This window comes from Hemitrygon akajei, chromosome 31, assembly GCF_048418815.1.
Source record: "Hemitrygon akajei chromosome 31, sHemAka1.3, whole genome shotgun sequence".
Taxonomy (NCBI): domain Eukaryota; kingdom Metazoa; phylum Chordata; class Chondrichthyes; order Myliobatiformes; family Dasyatidae; genus Hemitrygon; species Hemitrygon akajei.
Genome location: NC_133154.1, coordinates 27,505,807 through 27,525,233, shown reverse-complemented (window position 1 = coordinate 27,525,233; position 19,427 = coordinate 27,505,807). Strand labels below are relative to the sequence as shown.

The 19,427-nt window shown below is 46.8% G+C and overlaps 2 protein-coding genes across 2 annotated transcripts in view; both read right to left on the bottom strand.

The window, feature by feature from the left end:
* Positions 1–1,395: 1,395 nt before the first annotated feature.
* Positions 1,396–9,884, bottom strand: LOC140719198 (uncharacterized). The gene is made up of 2 exons (XM_073033637.1): positions 9,672–9,884; positions 1,396–2,485 (listed from the first exon to the last, which is right to left on the bottom strand). The coding sequence occupies exons 1-2, from the start codon at positions 9,882–9,884 to the stop codon at positions 1,586–1,588; spliced, it is 1,113 nt and encodes a 370-aa protein (XP_072889738.1). The 3' UTR covers positions 1,396–1,585.
* A 255-nt stretch (positions 9,885–10,139) lies between these two features.
* Positions 10,140–19,427, bottom strand: part of LOC140719197 (glycogen [starch] synthase, muscle-like) — a 46,489-nt gene continuing 37,201 nt past the window's right edge. The window contains exons 10-11 of the mRNA XM_073033636.1: positions 18,122–18,202; positions 10,140–11,039 (exon numbers count right to left, since the gene is read on the bottom strand). Coding sequence (XP_072889737.1) covers positions 10,140–11,039; positions 18,122–18,202 — 981 coding nt within the window. The remainder of the gene's footprint in view (positions 11,040–18,121; positions 18,203–19,427) is intronic.

Sequence of the window (19,427 nt, the reverse complement as noted above, 5' to 3'; positions counted from 1 at the left end):
CTGCACTATCTACTACAATAATTGAGGGGCTTTCTCCCCCACCCAGCCCCTCCCTCTCCAGTGGAAGAACCCTACATTGTGGTTTCAGTGCGTCTAGCACGTAATCCTGCAGCCGAGAATGTGCCAGTCGGCAGCATTCTGCCACGGACATCTCCGTGTGCTGGTAGACTATCAGATGCTCTTTGGTCGGCCCCAGATTTGATGCTTGTCTCTGCGTGCGTCCCCGGGAACAGCCTGTAGATCAGGGAGTCTTCTGTTATGCAGCTGCTGGGGATGAAATGGCGCCACAGGCTCTTTCACCTTTCTCCACTCCCTCAGCCAGCAAAGAGGTGAGGTACGTCAGCAACGGTGGGCTCATTGCTGGGTCCAGAAGCCTGACTGGGGACGAAGAGTTACTGCTGTAGTTTATCTGGATTGCCGAGCCCCCGGCTCACAGCAGTGGCAGCTGGTACACAGAAGCTCGTGGACTCGGGGCAGGAATAGACTGTCGACTTTGAGGCTATTCTACCGTCCAACAGGACCATGAATTGACGTTAATCAACTCCAGCTACCCACAGCAACTTCCCACCCCTTGCTTATCAGTTAGCTATGTACCTCTGGGAAATAATAACAGCTAATAACTATAACTAAATAGCATTAAGTAAAGAAGAAAGCAGCAACCATTTAAAATGGTATTAATAGCATAAAGGAAGCAACACACACACAAAATGCTAGAGGAACTCAGCAGGCCAGGCAGCATCTACGGAAGAGTGTTTTGGGCAGAGACCATTCATCAAGTGCGTCCTTATGAAGGGTCTCTGCTGGAAACATCAACTGTTTACTCTTCTCCATAGATGCTGCCTGGCCAGCTGAGTCCCTCCAGCATTTTGTGTGTGTTGCTCGGATTTCCAGCATCTGCAGATTTTCTCTTGTTTAACGTAACGGAAGTGTTGATTTGAAAGTGATTATCCTCTGGGAAATAGGGGTACGGCAAAACACCAGAGTCTCAGTTGTTGTGTCGTGTGAAGCTCCGGGGTGCAGCTTGCCTCCTGGGCGACCACACGTCCAGAAAGTGTTGCCGGTCAGAATAGCTGGAGTTCCAGTGCGCAGAGCCCAAGCAGTTCTACAGTGCACCTACCGAGCTGAGAGCCACATGACCAGTGTAGGCAGGGTGACCATTAGACACACCAGGGGTGTAGAAAGATTCCCCCAGCTCATTCCATTGGAGCCAGGGTTGTGGATTCACAATAACTATTGAGAAATTAGCCTCAGCCAAACTGGAACCGTCACTGGTGGAGAGTGGAATTACACCAAACCGCGGTGACATCAGCAGACACTCCTCCCACGCCATCAGTAACAAGGTAGCCAATGCTAAAACTCATGCAACATCAACTGAACCAAACTTGCATTGCCTCTGGATTAGTCTGATTAAGGATGGTCAATTGCCAAGGGAATGTTGCACCGGTCAGCACCACAGTTTATTGAAAATTGTACTTTGCTCCTCATTCCATTTGGATGGAGTTCAGGTTAAAGGAGGAGAGTGGTCACAATGTGCTGGTGTGAACCTTCCCTGGTTTCTTTGGACTTACTTGGCATACGAGGATCGTCAGATCCCACCAGGCTTGGTTGACTTGCTCGAGCTATTGGGATTAGTGGGATTACTTGAGCTGCTGGGATTGGTGGGTTTACTTGAGCTGCTGGGATTGGTGGAGTTGCTCGAGCTACTGGGATTGGTGGGTTTACTTGAGCTGCTGGGATTGGTGGGTTTACTTGAGCTGCTGGGATTGGTGGAGTTGCTCGAGCTACTGGGATTGGTGGGATTACTTGAGCTGCTGGGATTGGTGGAGTTGCTCGAGCTACTGGGATTGGTGGGATTACTTGAGCTGCTAGGATTGGTGGAGTTGCCTGAGCTGCTGGGATTGGTGGAGTTGCCTGAGCTGCTGGGATTGGTGGGTTTACTTGAGCTGCTGGGATTGGTGGGATCAGCAGGGTTGATGGGATTACTTGAGCTGCTGGGATTGATGGAGTTGCCTGAGCTGCTGGGATTGGTGGAGTTGCCTGAGCTGCTGGGATTGGTGGGTTTACTTGAGCTGCTGGGATTGGTGGGATTGGCAGGGTTGGTGGGATTACTTGGGCTGCTGGGATCAGCAAATTTGGTGGGATTAGTAGGATTAGGATTTGTGGGATTGGGATTACTCGAGCTGCTGGGATTTGTAAAATTGGTGGCTTCAGTGGGGCGGGCAGAGGTGTTGTCATCGATAGGCTTGCTGGACCTTCTGGAGCTACTGATGCTGGTATTGGCTGATGCCGCAATGGATTCCATGATACTTCTGTTCAGATCGGGGAGGAAGTCCATTTCGGACTGCAGCTTGATACTTGAACGATCTTTCTCAGCCTCTCCTTCCTCTGTGTATAGTTCATCTTCAGTGGTGCTGTAGTGAGAAGTGGTGTGGACAGACAAGGCCGGGGACACAGGGAATGATGATAAATCTGAGATGTGGTAACCCTGAAACAAAGTACAATGATAATTGGTCACTATTTCAGATATAGGTAATTACATTAATTAGCTTTATGCATCAAAAATTCCATTATAGACTCATGTAGTACAGTACACTCATGAGTGAGTGGGCCAGTGAAGGAGTGGAGCTTTGAGGCTTTGACGAGAAGAGGCTTCGACGAGAAGAGGCAGAGGGCGAGCCCAGTTAGGCTTTACAATGCCTCCTGAGATGGTGATGTGCCTCTCCTGTGAGATGTGGCAGGCTTGGGGGAGCTCCCCTCTCCCGCAGAGTCACATCTGCCAGAAGTGCATGCGGCTGGGCGATCTGGAAGACAGTGTGAGGAATCTGGAGCAGCAGCTGGATGACCTTTGACTCATAAGGGAGAATGAGGCAGTCACAGATGAGAGCTACAGGGAGGTAGTCACACCTAGGCTGCCGGAAGCAGGTCGTTGGGTGACAGTCCGAGGGGGGGAAAGCGAAGGTGAGTAGACAGGTAGTGCAGAGCACCCCTGTAGCCAATCCCCTGAATAATAAGTTTACTGTCCTGGATGCTGTTGGTGAGGATGACCGACAAGGTGTGGGCCACGGTGGCAGGGCCTGTGGCACTGAGTCTGACCCTGTGGTGCAGAAGGATGGGACAGAGAAGAGGAGAGCTGTCGTCATTGGAGACTCTCTAGTCAGGGGAGCAGACAGGAGATTTGTGGACGTGAGAAGGACACCCGCATGGTTTGTTGCCTCCCAGGTGCCAGGATCTGGGATGTCTCTGACCGGGTGCACGACATCCTGGTACAAGAGGGAAAGCAACCAGAAGTCGTGATACATGTTGGTACCAACGACATAGGCAGGAAGAGGGATGAGGTCCTGAAGTGTGAGTTTCGGGAACTAGGCAGAAGGCTGAAGAACAGGACCTCAAGGGTGGCATTCTCAGGATTGCTGCCAGTACTACGTGATAGTGATGGTAAGAATTGGAGGAGATGGCAGTTGAATGCGTGACCGAGGAGCTGGTGCAGGGGGCAGAGTTTTAGATTTTTGGACAATTGGGATCTCTTCTGGGGAAAGTGGGACCTGTACAGAATAGATGGGTTGCACCTGAACTCAAAAGGGAGTGATATCTTGCAGGTAGGTTTGCTAGCAAGGTTTGGGAGGGCTTAAACTAATTTGCAAGGGGGATGGGACCCGGAGCAATAGAGCAGTGGAAGAAATGCATGGATTAAGCCAGATCTAACATATAGAGAGGCTTTGAGGAAAGGGAAGCAGAATAAAGGGTGTAACAGTAGTAAGACAGAAGGGCTAAAGTATGTGTACTTCAATGCAAGAAGCATCAGGAACAAAGATGATGAACTGAGAGCTTGGACACATACATGGAATTATGATGGAGGGAGGCGAATGTTGTCCCCTTGTTCAAAAAAGGTAGTAGGGATAGTCCAGGTAACTATAGACCAGTGAGCCTTACGTCTGTGGTGGGAAAGCTGTTGGAAAAGATTCTTAGAGATAAGATCTATGGACCTTTAAAGAATCATGGTCTGATCAGGGACAGTCAGCATGGCTTTGTGAAGGGCAGATGGTGTCTAACAAGCCTGATAGAGTTCTTTGAGGAGGTGACCAGGCATATAGATGAGGGTAGTGCAGTGGATGTGATCTACATGGATTTTAGTAAGGCATTTGACAAGGTTCCACATGGTAGGATTATTCAGAAAGTCAGAAGGCATGGGATCCAGGGAAGTTTGGCCAGGTGGATTCAGAATTAGCTTGCCTGCAGAAGGCAGAGGGTCGTGGTGGAGGGAGTACATTCAGATCGGAGGGTTGTGACTAGTGGTGTCCCACAAGGATTGCCTCTGGGACCTCTACTTTTCGTGATTTTTATTAACGACCTGGATGTGGGGGTAGAAGGGTGGGTTGGCAAGTTTGCAGATGACACAAAGGTTGGTGGTGTTGTGGATAGTGTAGAGGATTGTCGAAGATTGCAGAGAGACATTGATAGGATACAGAAGTGGACTGAGAAGAGGCAGATGGAGTTCAACCCAGAGAAGTGTGAGGTGGTACACTTTGGAAGGACAAACTCCAAGGCAGAGTACAAAGTAAATGACAGGATACTTGGTAGGGTGGAGGAGCAGAGGGATCTGGGGATTCATGTCCACAGATCCCTGAAAGTTGCCTTTAGGTAGATAGGGTAGTTAAGAAAGCTTATGGGGTGTTAGCTTTCATAAGTCGAGGGATAGAGTTTAAGAGTCGCGATGTAATGATGCAGCTCTATAAAACTCTGGTTAGGCCACACTGGGAGTACTGTATCCAGTTCTGGTCACCTCAGTATAGGAAGGATGTGGAAGCATTGGAAAGGGTATAGAGGAGATTTACCAGCATGCTGCCTTATGATCAGAGATTAAGGGAGCTAGACAATAGACAATAGGTGCAGAAGTAGACCATTCGGCCCTTCGAGCCTGCACCACCATTTTGAGATCATGGCTGATCATCTACTATCAATACCCGGTTCCTGCCTTGTCCCCATATCCCTTGATTCCCCTATCCATAAGATACCTATCTAGCTCCTTCTTGAAAGAATCCAGAGAATTGGCCTCTATCTTGTCCAATCCCTTAATAATCTTATGTGTTGCAATCAGATCCCCCCTCAATCTCCTTAATTCCAGCGTGTACAAGCCCAGTCTCTCTAACCTCTCTGCGTAAGACAGTCCAGACATCCCAGGAATTAACCTTGTGAATCTACGCTGCACTTCCTCTACAGCCAGGATGTCCTTCCTTAACCCTGGAGACCAAAACTGTACACAATACTCCAGGTGTGGTCTCACCAGGGCCCTGTACAAATGCAAGAGGATTTCCTTGCTCTTGTACTCAATTCCCTTTGTAATAAAGGCCAACTTTCCATTAGCCTTCTTCACTGCCTGCTGCACTTGCTCATTCACCTTCAGTGACTGATGAACAAGGACTCCTAGATCTCTTTGTATTTCTCCCTTACCTAACTTTACACTGTTCAGATAATAATCTGCCTTCTTGTTCTTACTCCCAAAGTGGATAACCTCACACTTATTCACATTAAACGTCATCTGCCAAGTATCTGCCCACTCACCCAGCCTATCCAAGTCACCCTGAATTCTCCTAACACCCTCATCACATGTCACACTGCCACCCAGCTTAGTATCATCAGCAAACTTGCTGATGTTATTCTCAATGCCCTCATCTAAATCGTTGACGTAAATCGTAAACAGCTGTGGTCCCAATACCGAGCCCTGTGGCACCCCACTAGTCACCACCTGCCATTCCGAGAAACACCCATTCACCGCTACCCTTTGCTTTCTATCTGCCAACCAGTTTTCTATCCATGTCAATGTCTTCCCCCCAATGCCATGAGCTTTGATTTTACCTACCAATCTCCTATGTGGGACCTTATCAAATGCCTTCTGAAAATCGAGGTACACTACATCCACTGAATCTCCCTTGTCTAACTTCCTGGTTACATCCTCGAAAAACTCCAATAGATTAGTCAAGCATGATTTACCCTTGGTAAATCCATGCTGGCTCGGCCCAATCCTATCATTGCTATCTAGATATGCCACTATTTCATCTTTAATAATGGACTCTAGCATCTTCCCCACTACTAATGTTAGGCTGACAGGTCGATAGTTCTCTGTTTTCTCCCTCCCTCCTTTCTTAAAAAGTGGGATAACATTAGCCATTCTCCAATCCTCAGGAACTGATCCTGAATCTAAGGAACATTGGAAAATGATTACCAATGCATCTGCAATTTCCAGGGCTACCTCCTTTAGTACCCTAGGATGCAGACCATCTGGACCTGGGGATTTGTCAGCCTTCAGTCCCATCAGTCTACTCATCACCGTTTCCTTCCTAATGTCAATCTGTTTCATTTCCTCTGTTACCCAATGTCCTTGGCCCATCCATACATCTGGGAGATTGCTTGTGTCTTCCTTAGTGAAGATAGATCTAAAGTACTTATTAAATTCTTCTGCCATTTCTCTGTTTCCCATAACAATTTCACCCAATTCATTCTTCAAGGGCCCAACATTGTTCTTAACTATCTTCTTTCTCTTCACATACCTAAAAAAGCTTTTGCTGTCCTCCTTTATATTCCTGGCTAGCTTGCGTTCGTACCTCATTTTTTCTCCCCGTATTGCCTTTTTAGTTAAGTTCTGTTGTTCCTTAAAAATTTCCCAATCATCTGTCCTCCCACTCACCTTAGCTCTGTCATACTGTCATACTCTGAAATTTCCGTTTCAGAGCAGAGAAATGCTGTGTTAAAGGGAATGCTTGTAGACTGCTAATTGGCAGAATGCAATCCAACTGATGCCACTTTATTTTTGTAAGTTGACCGGAGGAACAGAGATATCCCTGAGCTGGTTTCCATGATACCCACAGATTTTTGTCTCTTGCTGACATAGTCACATTCCTGTGCTTGGTAACTGTGGATCTAAGATGCCAGCTCGCATTCACTGGGCACCAGCAACCCCGTACCATCAAGGAACCTGCTAGACGAGCTCAAGAAAGGGGAGCAGGAAGCTACCCAGCCCCTCAAACCTGTTCCACCGCACAAAAGGGTCATGGCTGATCCACCATCCAGAATCAGATTTATTATCACCTGCATACGTCATGAAATTTGTTAACGGTACAATGCAATACATGGTAATAGAGAGAAAAAGGAAAACTGTGAATTACAGTAAGTATATTTATTAAATAGTTAAATAGGTAGTGCAATAATTAGGAAATTAAAAATTGTGAGATAGTGTTCATGGGTTCAATGTCCAATCAGAAATCAGATGGCAGAGGGGAAGAAACTCCCTGAATCGTTGAATGGGGGTCCTTAATGATGGACGTCTCTTTTCTGAGGCACCGCTCCCTGAAGATGACCTGGATACTCTGGAGGGTAGTGCCCATGATGGAGCTGGCTAACTTCACAACTCTCTGCAGTTTCCTTCAATTCTGTGCAGTAGCCCCCCCCCCCTCCCCCATACCAGACGGTAATGCAGTCAGTTAAAATGCTCTCGACAGTACATCTGTAGAAATTTGCAAGTGATTTTTGGTAACATGCCAAATCTCCTCAAACTCCTAACGAAATATAGCCACTGTCTTGTCTTTTTCATAGTTGCATCAACACATTGGGTCCAGGTTAGGTCCTCAGAGATACTGACATCCAGGAACTTGAAACTGCTCACTTTCTCCACTTCTGATCCCTCTATGATGATAGTTGTGTATTCCCTCGTCTTACCCTTTCTGAAATCCCCAGTCAGTTCTTTGGTCTTACTAATTTTGAGTGCAAGCTTGCTGCTGAGATACCACTCAACTAACTGGTATATCTCGCTCCTGTATGCCCTCTCGTCACCATCTGATATTCTGCCAACGATGGTTGTATCATCTGCAAGTTTATAGATGGCATTTGGGCTGTGCCTAGCCGCATAGGTTAGGCACAGGTGGAGAGAAAGTAGAGCAGTGGGCTAAGCACACATCCTTGAGGTGTGCCAGTGTTGATTGTCAGCACAGAGATGTTATTTCCAACCTGCACAGACTGTGAACTTCTAGTTAGGAAGGCGTGGATCCCGTTGCAGAGGGAGGTACGGAGGCCCAGGTCCTGGAGCTTTTCAATCAGAATTGTAGGAGCGATATTGGAATCCATGTTCCTTGTGTACCCTTTCACAATAACCCTCAATTTCCTCACTGATCAGATATCTCTCAACCTGAGCCTTAAATGTCATCAAGGACTGTGGCAAGGAATTCTGAAAACACACAACCAGCACTGAAGGAAAGAAATCCTTCTTCATCTCAGACTCAAGTGGGTGCATCCATTTCCCCCCATAATGCCCTCTTTTCTGAGATCTCTGCATTTACCCTGTGTAAACCACACGTTTCTCAGTAGGGAAATTCTGTAGATGCAGAAAATCTGAAAAAGAAACCTGTAGACGGCGACGATGTGAAATGATGGGCTCAGTTTTAAAACAAAATAAACTTTATTCGTAATAAAAAAATTTACAAGAATGAACAGTTCAATGCCTTTTCATTCTTTTCACACATGGTTACATTCATACATATTAACAGTTCTGCAGCCACTCACGAGGCACCCTAGGGTGCTGCACTATCTACTACAATAATTGAGGGGCTTTCTCCCCCACCCAGCCCCTCCCTCTCCAGTGGAAGAACCCTACATTGTGGTTTCAGTGCGTCTAGCACGTAATCCTGCAGCCGAGAATGTGCCAGTCGGCAGCATTCTGCCACAGACATCTCCATGTGCTGGTAGACTATCAGATGCTCTTTGGTCGGCCCCAGATTTGATGCTTGTCTCTGCGTGCGTCCCCGGGAACAGCCCGTAGATCAGGGAGTCTTCTGTTATGCAGCTGCTGGGGATGAAATGGTGCCACAGGCTCTTTCACCTTTCTCCACTCCCTCAGCCAGCAAAGTCAGCAACAGTGGGCTCATTGCTGGGTCCAGAAGCCTGACTGGGGACGAAGAGTTACTGCTGTAGTTTATCTGGATTGCCGAGCCCCCGGCTCACAGCAGTGGCAGCTGGTACACAGAAGCTCGTGGACTCGGGGCAGGAATAGACTGTCGACTTTGAGGCTATTCTACCGTCCAACAGGACCATGAATTGATGTTAATCAACTCCAGCTACCCACAGCAACTTCCCACCCCTTGCTTATCAGTTAGCTATGTACCTCTGGGAAATAATAACAGCTAATAACTATAACTAAATAGCATTAAGTAAAGAAGAAAGCAGCAACCATTTAAAATGGTATTAATAGCATAAAGGAAGCAACACACACACAAAATGCTAGAGGAACTCAGCAGGCCAGGCAGCATCTACGGAAGAGTGTTTTGGGCAGAGACCATTCATCAAGTGCGTCCTTATGAAGGGTCTCTGCTGGAAACATCAACTGTTTACTCTTCTCCATAGATGCTGCCTGGCCAGCTGAGTCCCTCCAGCATTTTGTGTGTGTTGCTCGGATTTCCAGCATCTGCAGATTTTCTCTTGTTTAACATAACGGAAGTGTTGATTTGAAAGTGATTATCCTCTGGGAAATAGGGGTACGGCAAAACACCAGAGTCTCAGTTGTTGTGTCGTGTGAAGCTCCGGGGTGCAGCTTGCCTCCTGGGCGACCACACGTCCAGAAAGTGTTGCCGGTCAGAATAGCTGGAGTTCCAGTGCGCAGAGCCCAAGCAGTTCTACAGTGCACCTACCGAGCTGAGAGCCACATGACCAGTGTAGGCAGGGTGACCATTAGACACACCAGGGGTGTAGAAAGATTCCCCCAGCTCATTCCATTGGAGCCAGGGTTGTGGATTCACAATAACTATTGAGAAATTAGCCTCAGCCAAACTGGAACCGTCACTGGTGGAGAGTGGAATAACACCAAACCGCGGTGACATCAGCAGACACTCCTCCCACGCCATCAGTAACAAGGTAGCCAATGCTAAAACTCATGCAACATCAACTGAACCAAACTTGCATTGCCTCTGGATTAGTCTGATTAAGGATGGTCAATTGCCAAGGGAATGTTGCACCGGTCAGCACCACAGTTTATTGAAAATTGTACTTTGCTCCTCATTCCATTTGGATGGAGTTCAGGTTAAAGGAGGAGAGTGGTCACAATGTGCTGGTGTGAACCTTCCCTGGTTTCTTTGGACTTACTTGGCATACGAGGATCGTCAGATCCCACCAGGCTTGGTTGACTTGCTCGAGCTATTGGGATTAGTGGGATTACTTGAGCTGCTGGGATTGGTGGGTTTACTTGAGCTGTTGGGATTGGTGGAGTTGCTCGAGCTACTGGGATTGGTGGGTTTACTTGAGCTGCTGGGATTGGTGGGTTTACTTGAGCTGCTGGGATTGGTGGAGTTGCTCGAGCTACTGGGATTGGTGGGATTACTTGAGCTGCTGGGATTGGTGGAGTTGCTCGAGCTACTGGGATTGGTGGGATTACTTGAGCTGCTAGGATTGGTGGAGTTGCCTGAGCTGCTGGGATTGGTGGAGTTGCCTGAGCTGCTGGGATTGGTGGGTTTACTTGAGCTGCTGGGATTGGTGGGATCAGCAGGGTTGGTGGGATTACTTGAGCTGCTGGGATTGATGGAGTTGCCTGAGCTGCTGGGATTGGTGGAGTTGCCTGAGCTGCTGGGATTGGTGGGTTTACTTGAGCTGCTGGGATTGGTGGGATTGGCAGGGTTGGTGGGATTACTTGGGCTGCTGGGATCAGCAAATTTGGTGGGATTAGTAGGATTAGGATTTGTGGGATTGGGATTACTCGAGCTGCTGGGATTTGTAAAATTGGTGGCTTCAGTGGGGCGGGCAGAGGTGTTGTCATCGATAGGCTTGCTGGACCTTCTGGAGCTACTGATGCTGGTATTGGCTGATGCCGCAATGGATTCCATGATACTTCTGTTCAGATCGGGGAGGAAGTCCATTTCGGACTGCAGCTTGATACTTGAACGATCTTTCTCAGCCTCTCCTTCCTCTGTGTATAGTTCATCTTCAGTGGTGCTGTAGTGAGAAGTGGTGTGGACAGACAAGGCCGGGGACACAGGGAATGATGATAAATCTGAGATGTGGTAACCCTGAAACAAAGTACAATGATAATTGGTCACTATTTCAGATATAGGTAATTACATTAATTAGCTTTATGCATCAAAAATTCCATTATAGACTCATGTAGTACAGTACACTCATGAGTGAGTGGGCCAGTGAAGGAGTGGAGCTTTGAGGCTTTGACGAGAAGAGGCTTCGACGAGAAGAGGCAGAGGGCGAGCCCAGTTAGGCTTTACAATGCCTCCTGAGATGGTGATGTGCCTCTCCTGTGAGATGTGGCAGGCTTGGGGGAGCTCCCCTCTCCCGCAGAGTCACATCTGCCAGAACTGCATGCGGCTGGGCGATCTGGAAGACAGTGTGAGGAATCTGGAGCAGCAGCTGGATGACCTTTGACTCATAAGGGAGAATGAGGCAGTCATAGATGAGAGCTACAGGGAGGTAGTCACACCTAGGCTGCTGGAAGTAGATCGTTGGGTGACAGTCCGAGGGGGGGAAAGCGAAGGTGAGTAGACAGGTAGTGCAGAGCACCCCTGTAGCCATTCCCCTGAATAATAAGTTTACTGTCCTGGATACTGTTGGTGAGGATGACCGACAAGGTGTGGGCCACGGTGGCAGGGCCTGTGGCACTGAGTCTGACCCTGTGGTGCAGAAGGATGGGACAGAGAAGAGGAGAGCTGTCGTCATTGGAGACTCTCTAGTCAGGGGAGCAGACAGGAGATTTGTGGACGTGAGAAGGACACCCGCATGGTTTGTTGCCTCCCAGGTGCCAGGATCCGGGATGTCTCTGACCGGGTGCACGACATCCTGGTACAAGAGGGAAAGCAACCAGAAGTCGAGATACATGTTGGTACCAACGACATAGGCAGGAAGAGGGATGAGGTCCTGAAGTGTGAGTTTCGGGAACTAGGCAGAAGGCTGAAGAACAGGACCTCAAGGGTGGCGTTCTCAGGATTGCTGCCAGTACTACGTGATAGTGATGGTAAGAATTGGAGGAGATGGCAGTTGAATGCGTGACCGAGGAGCTGGTGCAGGGGGCAGAGTTTTAGATTTTTGGACAATTGGGATCTCTTCTGGGGAAAGTGGGACCTGTACAGAATAGATGGGTTGCACCTGAACTCAAAAGGGAGTGATATCTTGCAGGTAGGTTTGCTAGCATGGTTTGGGAGGGCTTAAACTAATTTGCAAGGGGGATGGGACCCGGAGCAATAGAGCAGTGGAAGAAATGCATGGATTAAGCCAGATCTAACATATAGAGAGGCTTTGAGGAAAGGGAAGCAGAATAAAGGGTGTAACAGTAGTAAGACAGAAGGGCTAAAGTGTGTGTACTTCAATGCAAGAAGCATCAGGAACAAAGGTGATGAACTGAGAGCTTGGACACATACATGGAATTATGATGGAGGGAGGCGAATGGTGTCCCCTTGTTCAAAAAAGGTAGTAGGGATAGTCCAGGTAATTATAGACCAGTGAGCCTTACGTCTGTGGTGGGAAAGCTGTTGGAAAAGATTCTTAGAGATAAGATCTATGGACCTTTAAAGAATCATGGTCTGATCAGGGACAGTCAGCATGGCTTTGTGAAGGGCAGATGGTGTCTAACAAGCCTGATAGAGTTCTTTGAGGAGGTGACCAGGCATATAGATGAGGGTAGTGCAGTGGATGTGATCTACATGGATTTTAGTAAGGCATTTGACAAGGTTCCACATGGTAGGATTATTCAGAAAGTCAGAAGGCATGGGATCCAGGGAAGTTTGGCCAGGTGGATTCAGAATTAGCTTGCCTGCAGAAGGCAGAGGGTCGTGGTGGAGGGAGTACATTCAGATCGGAGGGTTGTGACTAGTGGTGACCCACAAGGATTGCCTCTGGGACCTCTACTTTTCGTGATTTTTATTAACGACCTGGATGTGGGGGTAGAAGGGTGGGTTGGCAAGTTTGCAGATGACACAAAGGTTGGTGGTGTTGTGGATAGTGTAGAGGATTGTCGAAGATTGCAGAGAGACATTGATAGGATACAGAAGTGGACTGAGAAGTGGCAGATGGAGTTCAACCCGGAGAAGTGTGAGGTGGTACACTTTGGAAGGACAAACTCCAAGGCAGAGTACAAAGTAAATGGCAGGATACTTGGTAGTGCGGAGGAGCAGAGGGATCTGGGGATTCATGTCCACAGATCCCTGAAAGTTGCCTTTAGGTAGATAGGGTAGTTAAGAAAGCTTATGGGGTGTTAGCTTTCATAAGTCGAGGGATAGAGTTTAAGAGTCGCGATGTAATGATGCAGCTCTATAAAACTCTGGTTAGGCCACACTGGGAGTACTGTATCCAGTTCTGGTCGCCTCAGTATAGGAAGGATGTGGAAGCATTGGAAAGGGTATAGAGGAGATTTACCAGCATGCTGCCTTATGATCAGAGATTAAGGGAGCTAGACAATAGACAATAGGTGCAGAAGTAGACCATTCGGCCCTTCGAGCCTGCACCGCCATTTTGAGATCATGGCTGATCATCTACTATCAATACCCGGTTCCTGCCTTGTCCCCATATCCCTTGATTCCCCTATCCATAAGATACCTATCTAGCTCCTTCTTGAAAGCAAAGCAAAGGAAAGCTAGGGCTTTACTCTTTGGAGAGAAGGAGGATGACAGGAGACATGATAGAGGTATACAAGTTATTAAGAGGAATAGATAAAGTGGACAGCCAGTGCCTCTTCCCCAGGTCACCACTGCTCAATACAAGAGGACATGGCTTTAAGGTAAGGGGTGGGAAGTTCAAGGGGGATATTAGAGGAAGGTTTTTTACTCAGAGAGTGGTTGGTGTGTGGAATGCACTGCCTGAGTCAGTGGTGGAGGCTGATTAGTGAAGTTTAAGAGACTACTAGACAGGTATATGGAGGAATTTAAGGTGGGGGGGTTATATGAGAGGCAGGGTTTAAGGGTCAGCAGAACATTGTGGGCCGAAGGGCCTGTACTGTGCTGTACTATTTTATGTTCTATGAAAAGCCCATCATGGCCGTAATGATCATTGGGTACCCATCTGTTTAAAGCATGTTGTCATTGGCCTAATGCTCCTTGGTCATTCAGTTGCGCATCTAGAAGCTTGTTAAATGTGGTGTGAGTCTTTGCCTTCAGCACTCTCCGAATTCCAAGCACTCGGCGAAGAAATTCCTCTGGTTATTCCAGATGGGAGTGCATCATAGCAACATGTCAGCTGTGCTCCAGAACACAACAGCCGCAGCGCGTCGTCTGCTACAAACAGAGTGGGGAAATGCAAGAGTCCTGAGAGGGAACTGGGTTACAGACCACACTGATGAATTGTTTCCCAAGCTTCCCTTCCAGACCTGCTTGTGGAACTTGTAGCAGAAGGGGGGGAAAACCGGAGAAGACATTCAGAAGTCTCTCAGAGAAGTTGGACAACTGACTGTGCAGTGGGTCTGGTGACCTGGGTTCAATCCTAATCACCAGGTACAGGAGAACCCTGAAAGATTCTATAATTATATTAAGAGCAAATGGGTAACTAGGGAGAGAATAAGTCCCTTAATGATCAGTGACCTGGGTTACCTGGGTTTCAGCGCCTAAGTTACAAGTTGAACAAGTTAGGTCTTTATTATTTGGAGCGTAGAAGGTTGAGGGGGGACTTGATAGAGGTATTTAAAATTATGAGGGGGATAGATAGAGTTGACGTGGATAGGCTTTTTCCATTGAGAGTAGGGGAGATTCAAACAAGAGAACATGAGTTGAGAGTTAAGGGGCAAAAGTTTAGGGGTAACACGAGGGGGAGCTTCTTTACTCAGAGAGTGATAGCTGTGTGGAACAGGCTTCCAGTAGAAGTGGTAGAGGCAGGTTCGATATTGTTATTTAAAGTAAAATTGGATAGGTATATGGACAGGAAAGGAACAGAGGGTTATGGGCTGAGTGCAGGTCGGTGGGACTAAGTGAGAGTAAGCGTTCAGCACGGACTAGAAGGGCCGAGATGGCCTGTTTCTGTGCTGTAATTGTTATATGGTTATATAGTGTGGTTATCTACATGTGGAGCTACAGAAGATGGGTGAGGTCATAAGTGAATACCTCTCTATATTTACCTTGGAGGTCAGGGAAGCTAGTGAGTCCAGGGGAGAGACAGTAATATCGTGAAACATTTTGACATTGTGAAAGGAATAAAGAATTGAAGGGTCTTAGTCTGAAATTATTCCTTTCCACAGATGCTGCCTGACCTGCTGAGTTCCTCCAGCACCTGCAGAACCTTTTGTGTTGATGACATTAAGAGAGATGAAGTGCTGGCTGTCTTGGGGTGCATAAAGGCAGATAAATCCCAGGGACCCGACCGAGTGCACCCTTGGGTGCGTGGGAGGGAAGAGATCTATGGAGACTTGGCAGAAGATTCATTTGATCTCCCCTCGCCATGTGTGAGGCACCAGAAGACAGGAGCTGGTTAATGTCATCCTTTCCTTCCTGGCATTTTTCTCGTGCACTTTTCCTGGACCTTCTCCAGAGTCAGCACATCTTTACTGCAGCTCAAAACTGCTCGTAGACTGGTGTTGGGGCTATCACTGTTTGCCGTTTACATTAATAATGTAGAAATGAATGTAAGAGAAATGACTTGCAAGTTTACAGATTTCATGAAGATTGGTTGTTGTTGATTGTGAAGAGGACAGGCTCAGCTTATAGGAAAATATTGATCAGTTGTTAAAATGAGCAGAACACAACAGATGGAATTTAATCCTGATAAGTACAAGGGAGGACCAATAAGTGCAGGACACACATGGTGAACTGTAGGACTCTCAGAAGTATCAAGGAACAGAAGGAACTTGGCATACAAGATCCCTGAAGGTAGGGGTACAGAGAGATAAGGTGGTGAAGAAGATACATGAAATGTTTGACTCCATCTGCTGGAGATAAAATATAAAAGCTGGAAGGTTATAGAAGACTTTGTTGAAGATCGGTTATGTGTGTTCATGCTGTGTGAGATTCTGTCGGTTATACCACAGGAACATATAATAGTGCGGCACATTACAGGCCCTTCGGCCATGGAAGGACATGACTGAACTGGAGAAGGTCTCAAGAAAATTTATCAGCCTGCTATGGGTGGATGAAGCATGTAGTTACGAGAAACTGGAGTGGCTGGTCTTGTTTTCCTTGGGTAAGGGGGAGAGGCTTGGAGGAGAAGCCTAAGGAGGAACGTATTTACTTAAAGAGAGGCTGGAATCAGGAACGCTCTGCCTGAGGAAGCAGAGAGTCCCAGTGCATTTAAGAAGTATCTAGTTCAACAGTGGCCAATTACACTGGACAACAAAGATCTTGCTTTGTGAATACCTTTGGATGTATCTTATGGATTTTTGGCTGCTGATTGTGCATCACCACAATATTCCCCTATCATACACACGCCGGTGTTTGAAATTGTCTATATTTGTCATTTCAATTCATAATCCAAGTCAGAATAACTGATGCCATAATTAAGGAAGGGATTTTTGTTGGTTCACAACAAAAATCTTTTGTTGGACAGTCAATTCAAAGAACTTGTCGAGGGACCAGAGAAACTTGTATGGAATGCATTGAAGGGTGTTGAGATTTTTCTTGGTGACTACAGAGCACCAAACTACATGCAGCCAGTTGACAACATGCTTCAAGGATACAAAACTATAAAGTACAACATGTCACTAAAGGTTCATTTTCTGCATTCCCATTTAGACTTCCACCCTGCAAGTCTTAGCACTGTCAGTGATGAGCACGGTGAAAGGTTTCACCAGGACATTGTCGTTGTGGAGAAACAGTATCAGGGCAATTGGAATCCATCAATGCTGGCTGATTACTGTTGGACATTTCAGTCAGAAACTCAATATACTGAGTACAAGAGAAAATAATCAACAGAACATTTTTAGCTCAGTTGAGCTTAGCAAAGCATCTGCACCATTATGCAATTAAACACATTATATTCCATAACAACTTGTTTTTCTCCAAACTCCTATGCGATACATGCAGTCTGAAATTATACTTGAGTTAAAGTAGTCTATAAAAAACAAAATGAAATCCGAGGAAGCAACACTTTCGAAAAAATTTGTTGTCCAGTGTATGGTCCAAGTGCTGGGAAATGGGACTTATTTCGTTAGGTTAGTTGGTATGGGTATGCGAGTTGGGTAGGGGTTTTCTGAAGTGCCTGTTTCTGTGCTGTATGACTCAACTATATCTCAATTTCATCTCTCCAGGACTAACATAATCTATAGGTCACATCGGCCTCCCTCTACTTCCTGAATACGCGTTGCCTGGAAGATGAAGTTTCTAATGTTCCATGTAGTTGAGCCAGGCAGCCGAAAATTTTCATCTGCAGAATCCTAACTTGCTTATCTTTATTCCAGAGTATGACTTAAAGCTTACCCACCACCTCCAGAACGTTCAGCATCTCTTGGTGACCGGAACTTGTATGAAACGTTTTACCTACTACTGAAACGCCTGCATCACTGAGTTTCAACGCTACTTTATCTATCTCCAAAGTTCTTCTGCTTCCAACCCCAAGCTTGGGAAGGGAGCTGCGAACGGGGAATTGGGATTGAGGAGATCAGAGCTACTGGACTGCAGGGAAATTGGGGAACGCAGTAAATAAGGGAAGAGGAAATGGGATTGGCAGATAGGGATGTAGGGATTGGGAAGATGGGGGTTGAGTAGGAGAACAGTTACTAGGGACAATGGGAAAGGACTGGGAAGTGTGAAAAACAAACTCAAACTGGATTCAGTAAAGGGACAGAGAGACATGGGGGATGAAAAGTGAAAGAGTTAGGAGACAGTAGATGTAGGACTTGAGGATAGAGAAAGGAGTGAGAACAGGTGTCTGTGAATGGGGATACTATTCATGGGTATTAGGATGGGGTGTCACTGGGAGGGGGAAAGGATGGCATCTGGGGGGAGAGGAGATGAGAGACCAGATGGAAAGGTAGGGAAAGAAGGGCAGGAACTGATTGACATACCTACACATGGAAGACAATGGGAGATGAATGTTTTATTGTTTATTGGAAAGATACCATCTCTGACCACTGACATGGTAAGTGTGGATAATATCTGGGAGAGGGGAAGACTTTTTCCTCCTTAAAATTCTCCGATTCCCAGTGCAGTTTTATTAATTTATTTTGTTTACTTACAGTTGAAACTCCAAACACGTTGTGGCTGAATTCATTGGGAAAAGCTTTGGCAAGAGCCAGAAGCCTGGCATGATTATAATACTGAAAGGAAAAGGGGAAATACACAGTTTAAATGAATAGGGAAAAACAGCCCTCTCATTCCTCCGTCCATTCACACATCATCTCACCCCTTCCATTCATGCCTGCCCACTCCCCCAATCACCCTTCCCTCTCTCCCTCTCTATTTACCCCTCATTCTAAGCATCCATACCATTCCTCCCCTTTGACACACTCTTCACATCATGATCATCATGTGCTGTGTCGTAAGACAGAGGTGATTGGTCTTTGACCATGATTGCTCTTGGCAAATTTTCTACTAAGGTAGTTTGCCATTGCCACCTTCTGGGCAGTGTCTTTACAAGACGGGTGACCCCAGCCATATCAATACTCTTCAGAGATGGCCTGCCTGGCGTCAGTGGTCACATAACCAGGACTTGTGATGTGCACCAGCTGCTCATACAACCATCTACCACCTGCTCCCATGCCTTCACGTGACCATGATCGGGGGCTAAGTAGGTGCTACACCTTGCCCAAGGGTAACCTGTTGGCAAGCGAAGGGGAGGAGCGCTTACATCTCCTTTAGTAGATTATTATCTCCACCCTGACACTCCTCTCTACAAACCTTAAATCAGTAAGTTTCAAAATGGTGATGAAAGGGGACAGGAATAGTCCAAAAACTAACTATCTGGACTAAACAAAGCTCAATTTCAAAATCATGAGACAGAATTGAGACATTGTAAACTGGGAGTGGCTTCTTGCTGGGAAATTTACCTCCAAAAGTATTCTAAAAGTTAAGTAGTGAGAGCTCTGGGCTAACACGTTCCCACAAGACTGAAGGGTAAGGACAACAAGTTTATGGACTCTAGATTAAAGGACCTTGAGGACTTGATACAGAAACAAATCATAGGTCCAGTGAACTGGGAGAGGCCCTTCAAGAGGATAGAGTGCAGAGGCAGCTTGAAAAAATTATGAGGGCAGAGAGGGTTGATGAAATATCACTGACAGACACAATCCTGAAGCATTTCATGTATCCCTACGTAGCAGATACAAAAGCCCAATAGCACATACCACCAGGGCTCAAGGACAGCTCCGTCCCACTGTTATACGACTACTGAATGGCCAACTAGTACAATAATGTAAACAACTCGACCTTCCTCTGAAACTGGATCCTTGATTCCTAACTGGACGAATGAAGTCTGCAGTTTGGATAATCAATGCTGGTACACCACAAGGACATGTGCTTAGCCCACTGCTCTACTTTCTCTAC

Excerpts from the sequence above, each read along its gene's own strand:
- LOC140719198 (XM_073033637.1), bottom strand. The coding sequence starts at position 9,884 with ATGGCGTGGGAGGAGTGTCTGCTGATGTCACCGCGGTTTGGTGTTATT. Across the intron at positions 2,486-9,671 it reads GTCATGTGGCTCTCAGCTCG|GGTTACCACATCTCAGATTT; the intron begins GTAGGTGCACTG and ends ACTTTGTTTCAG.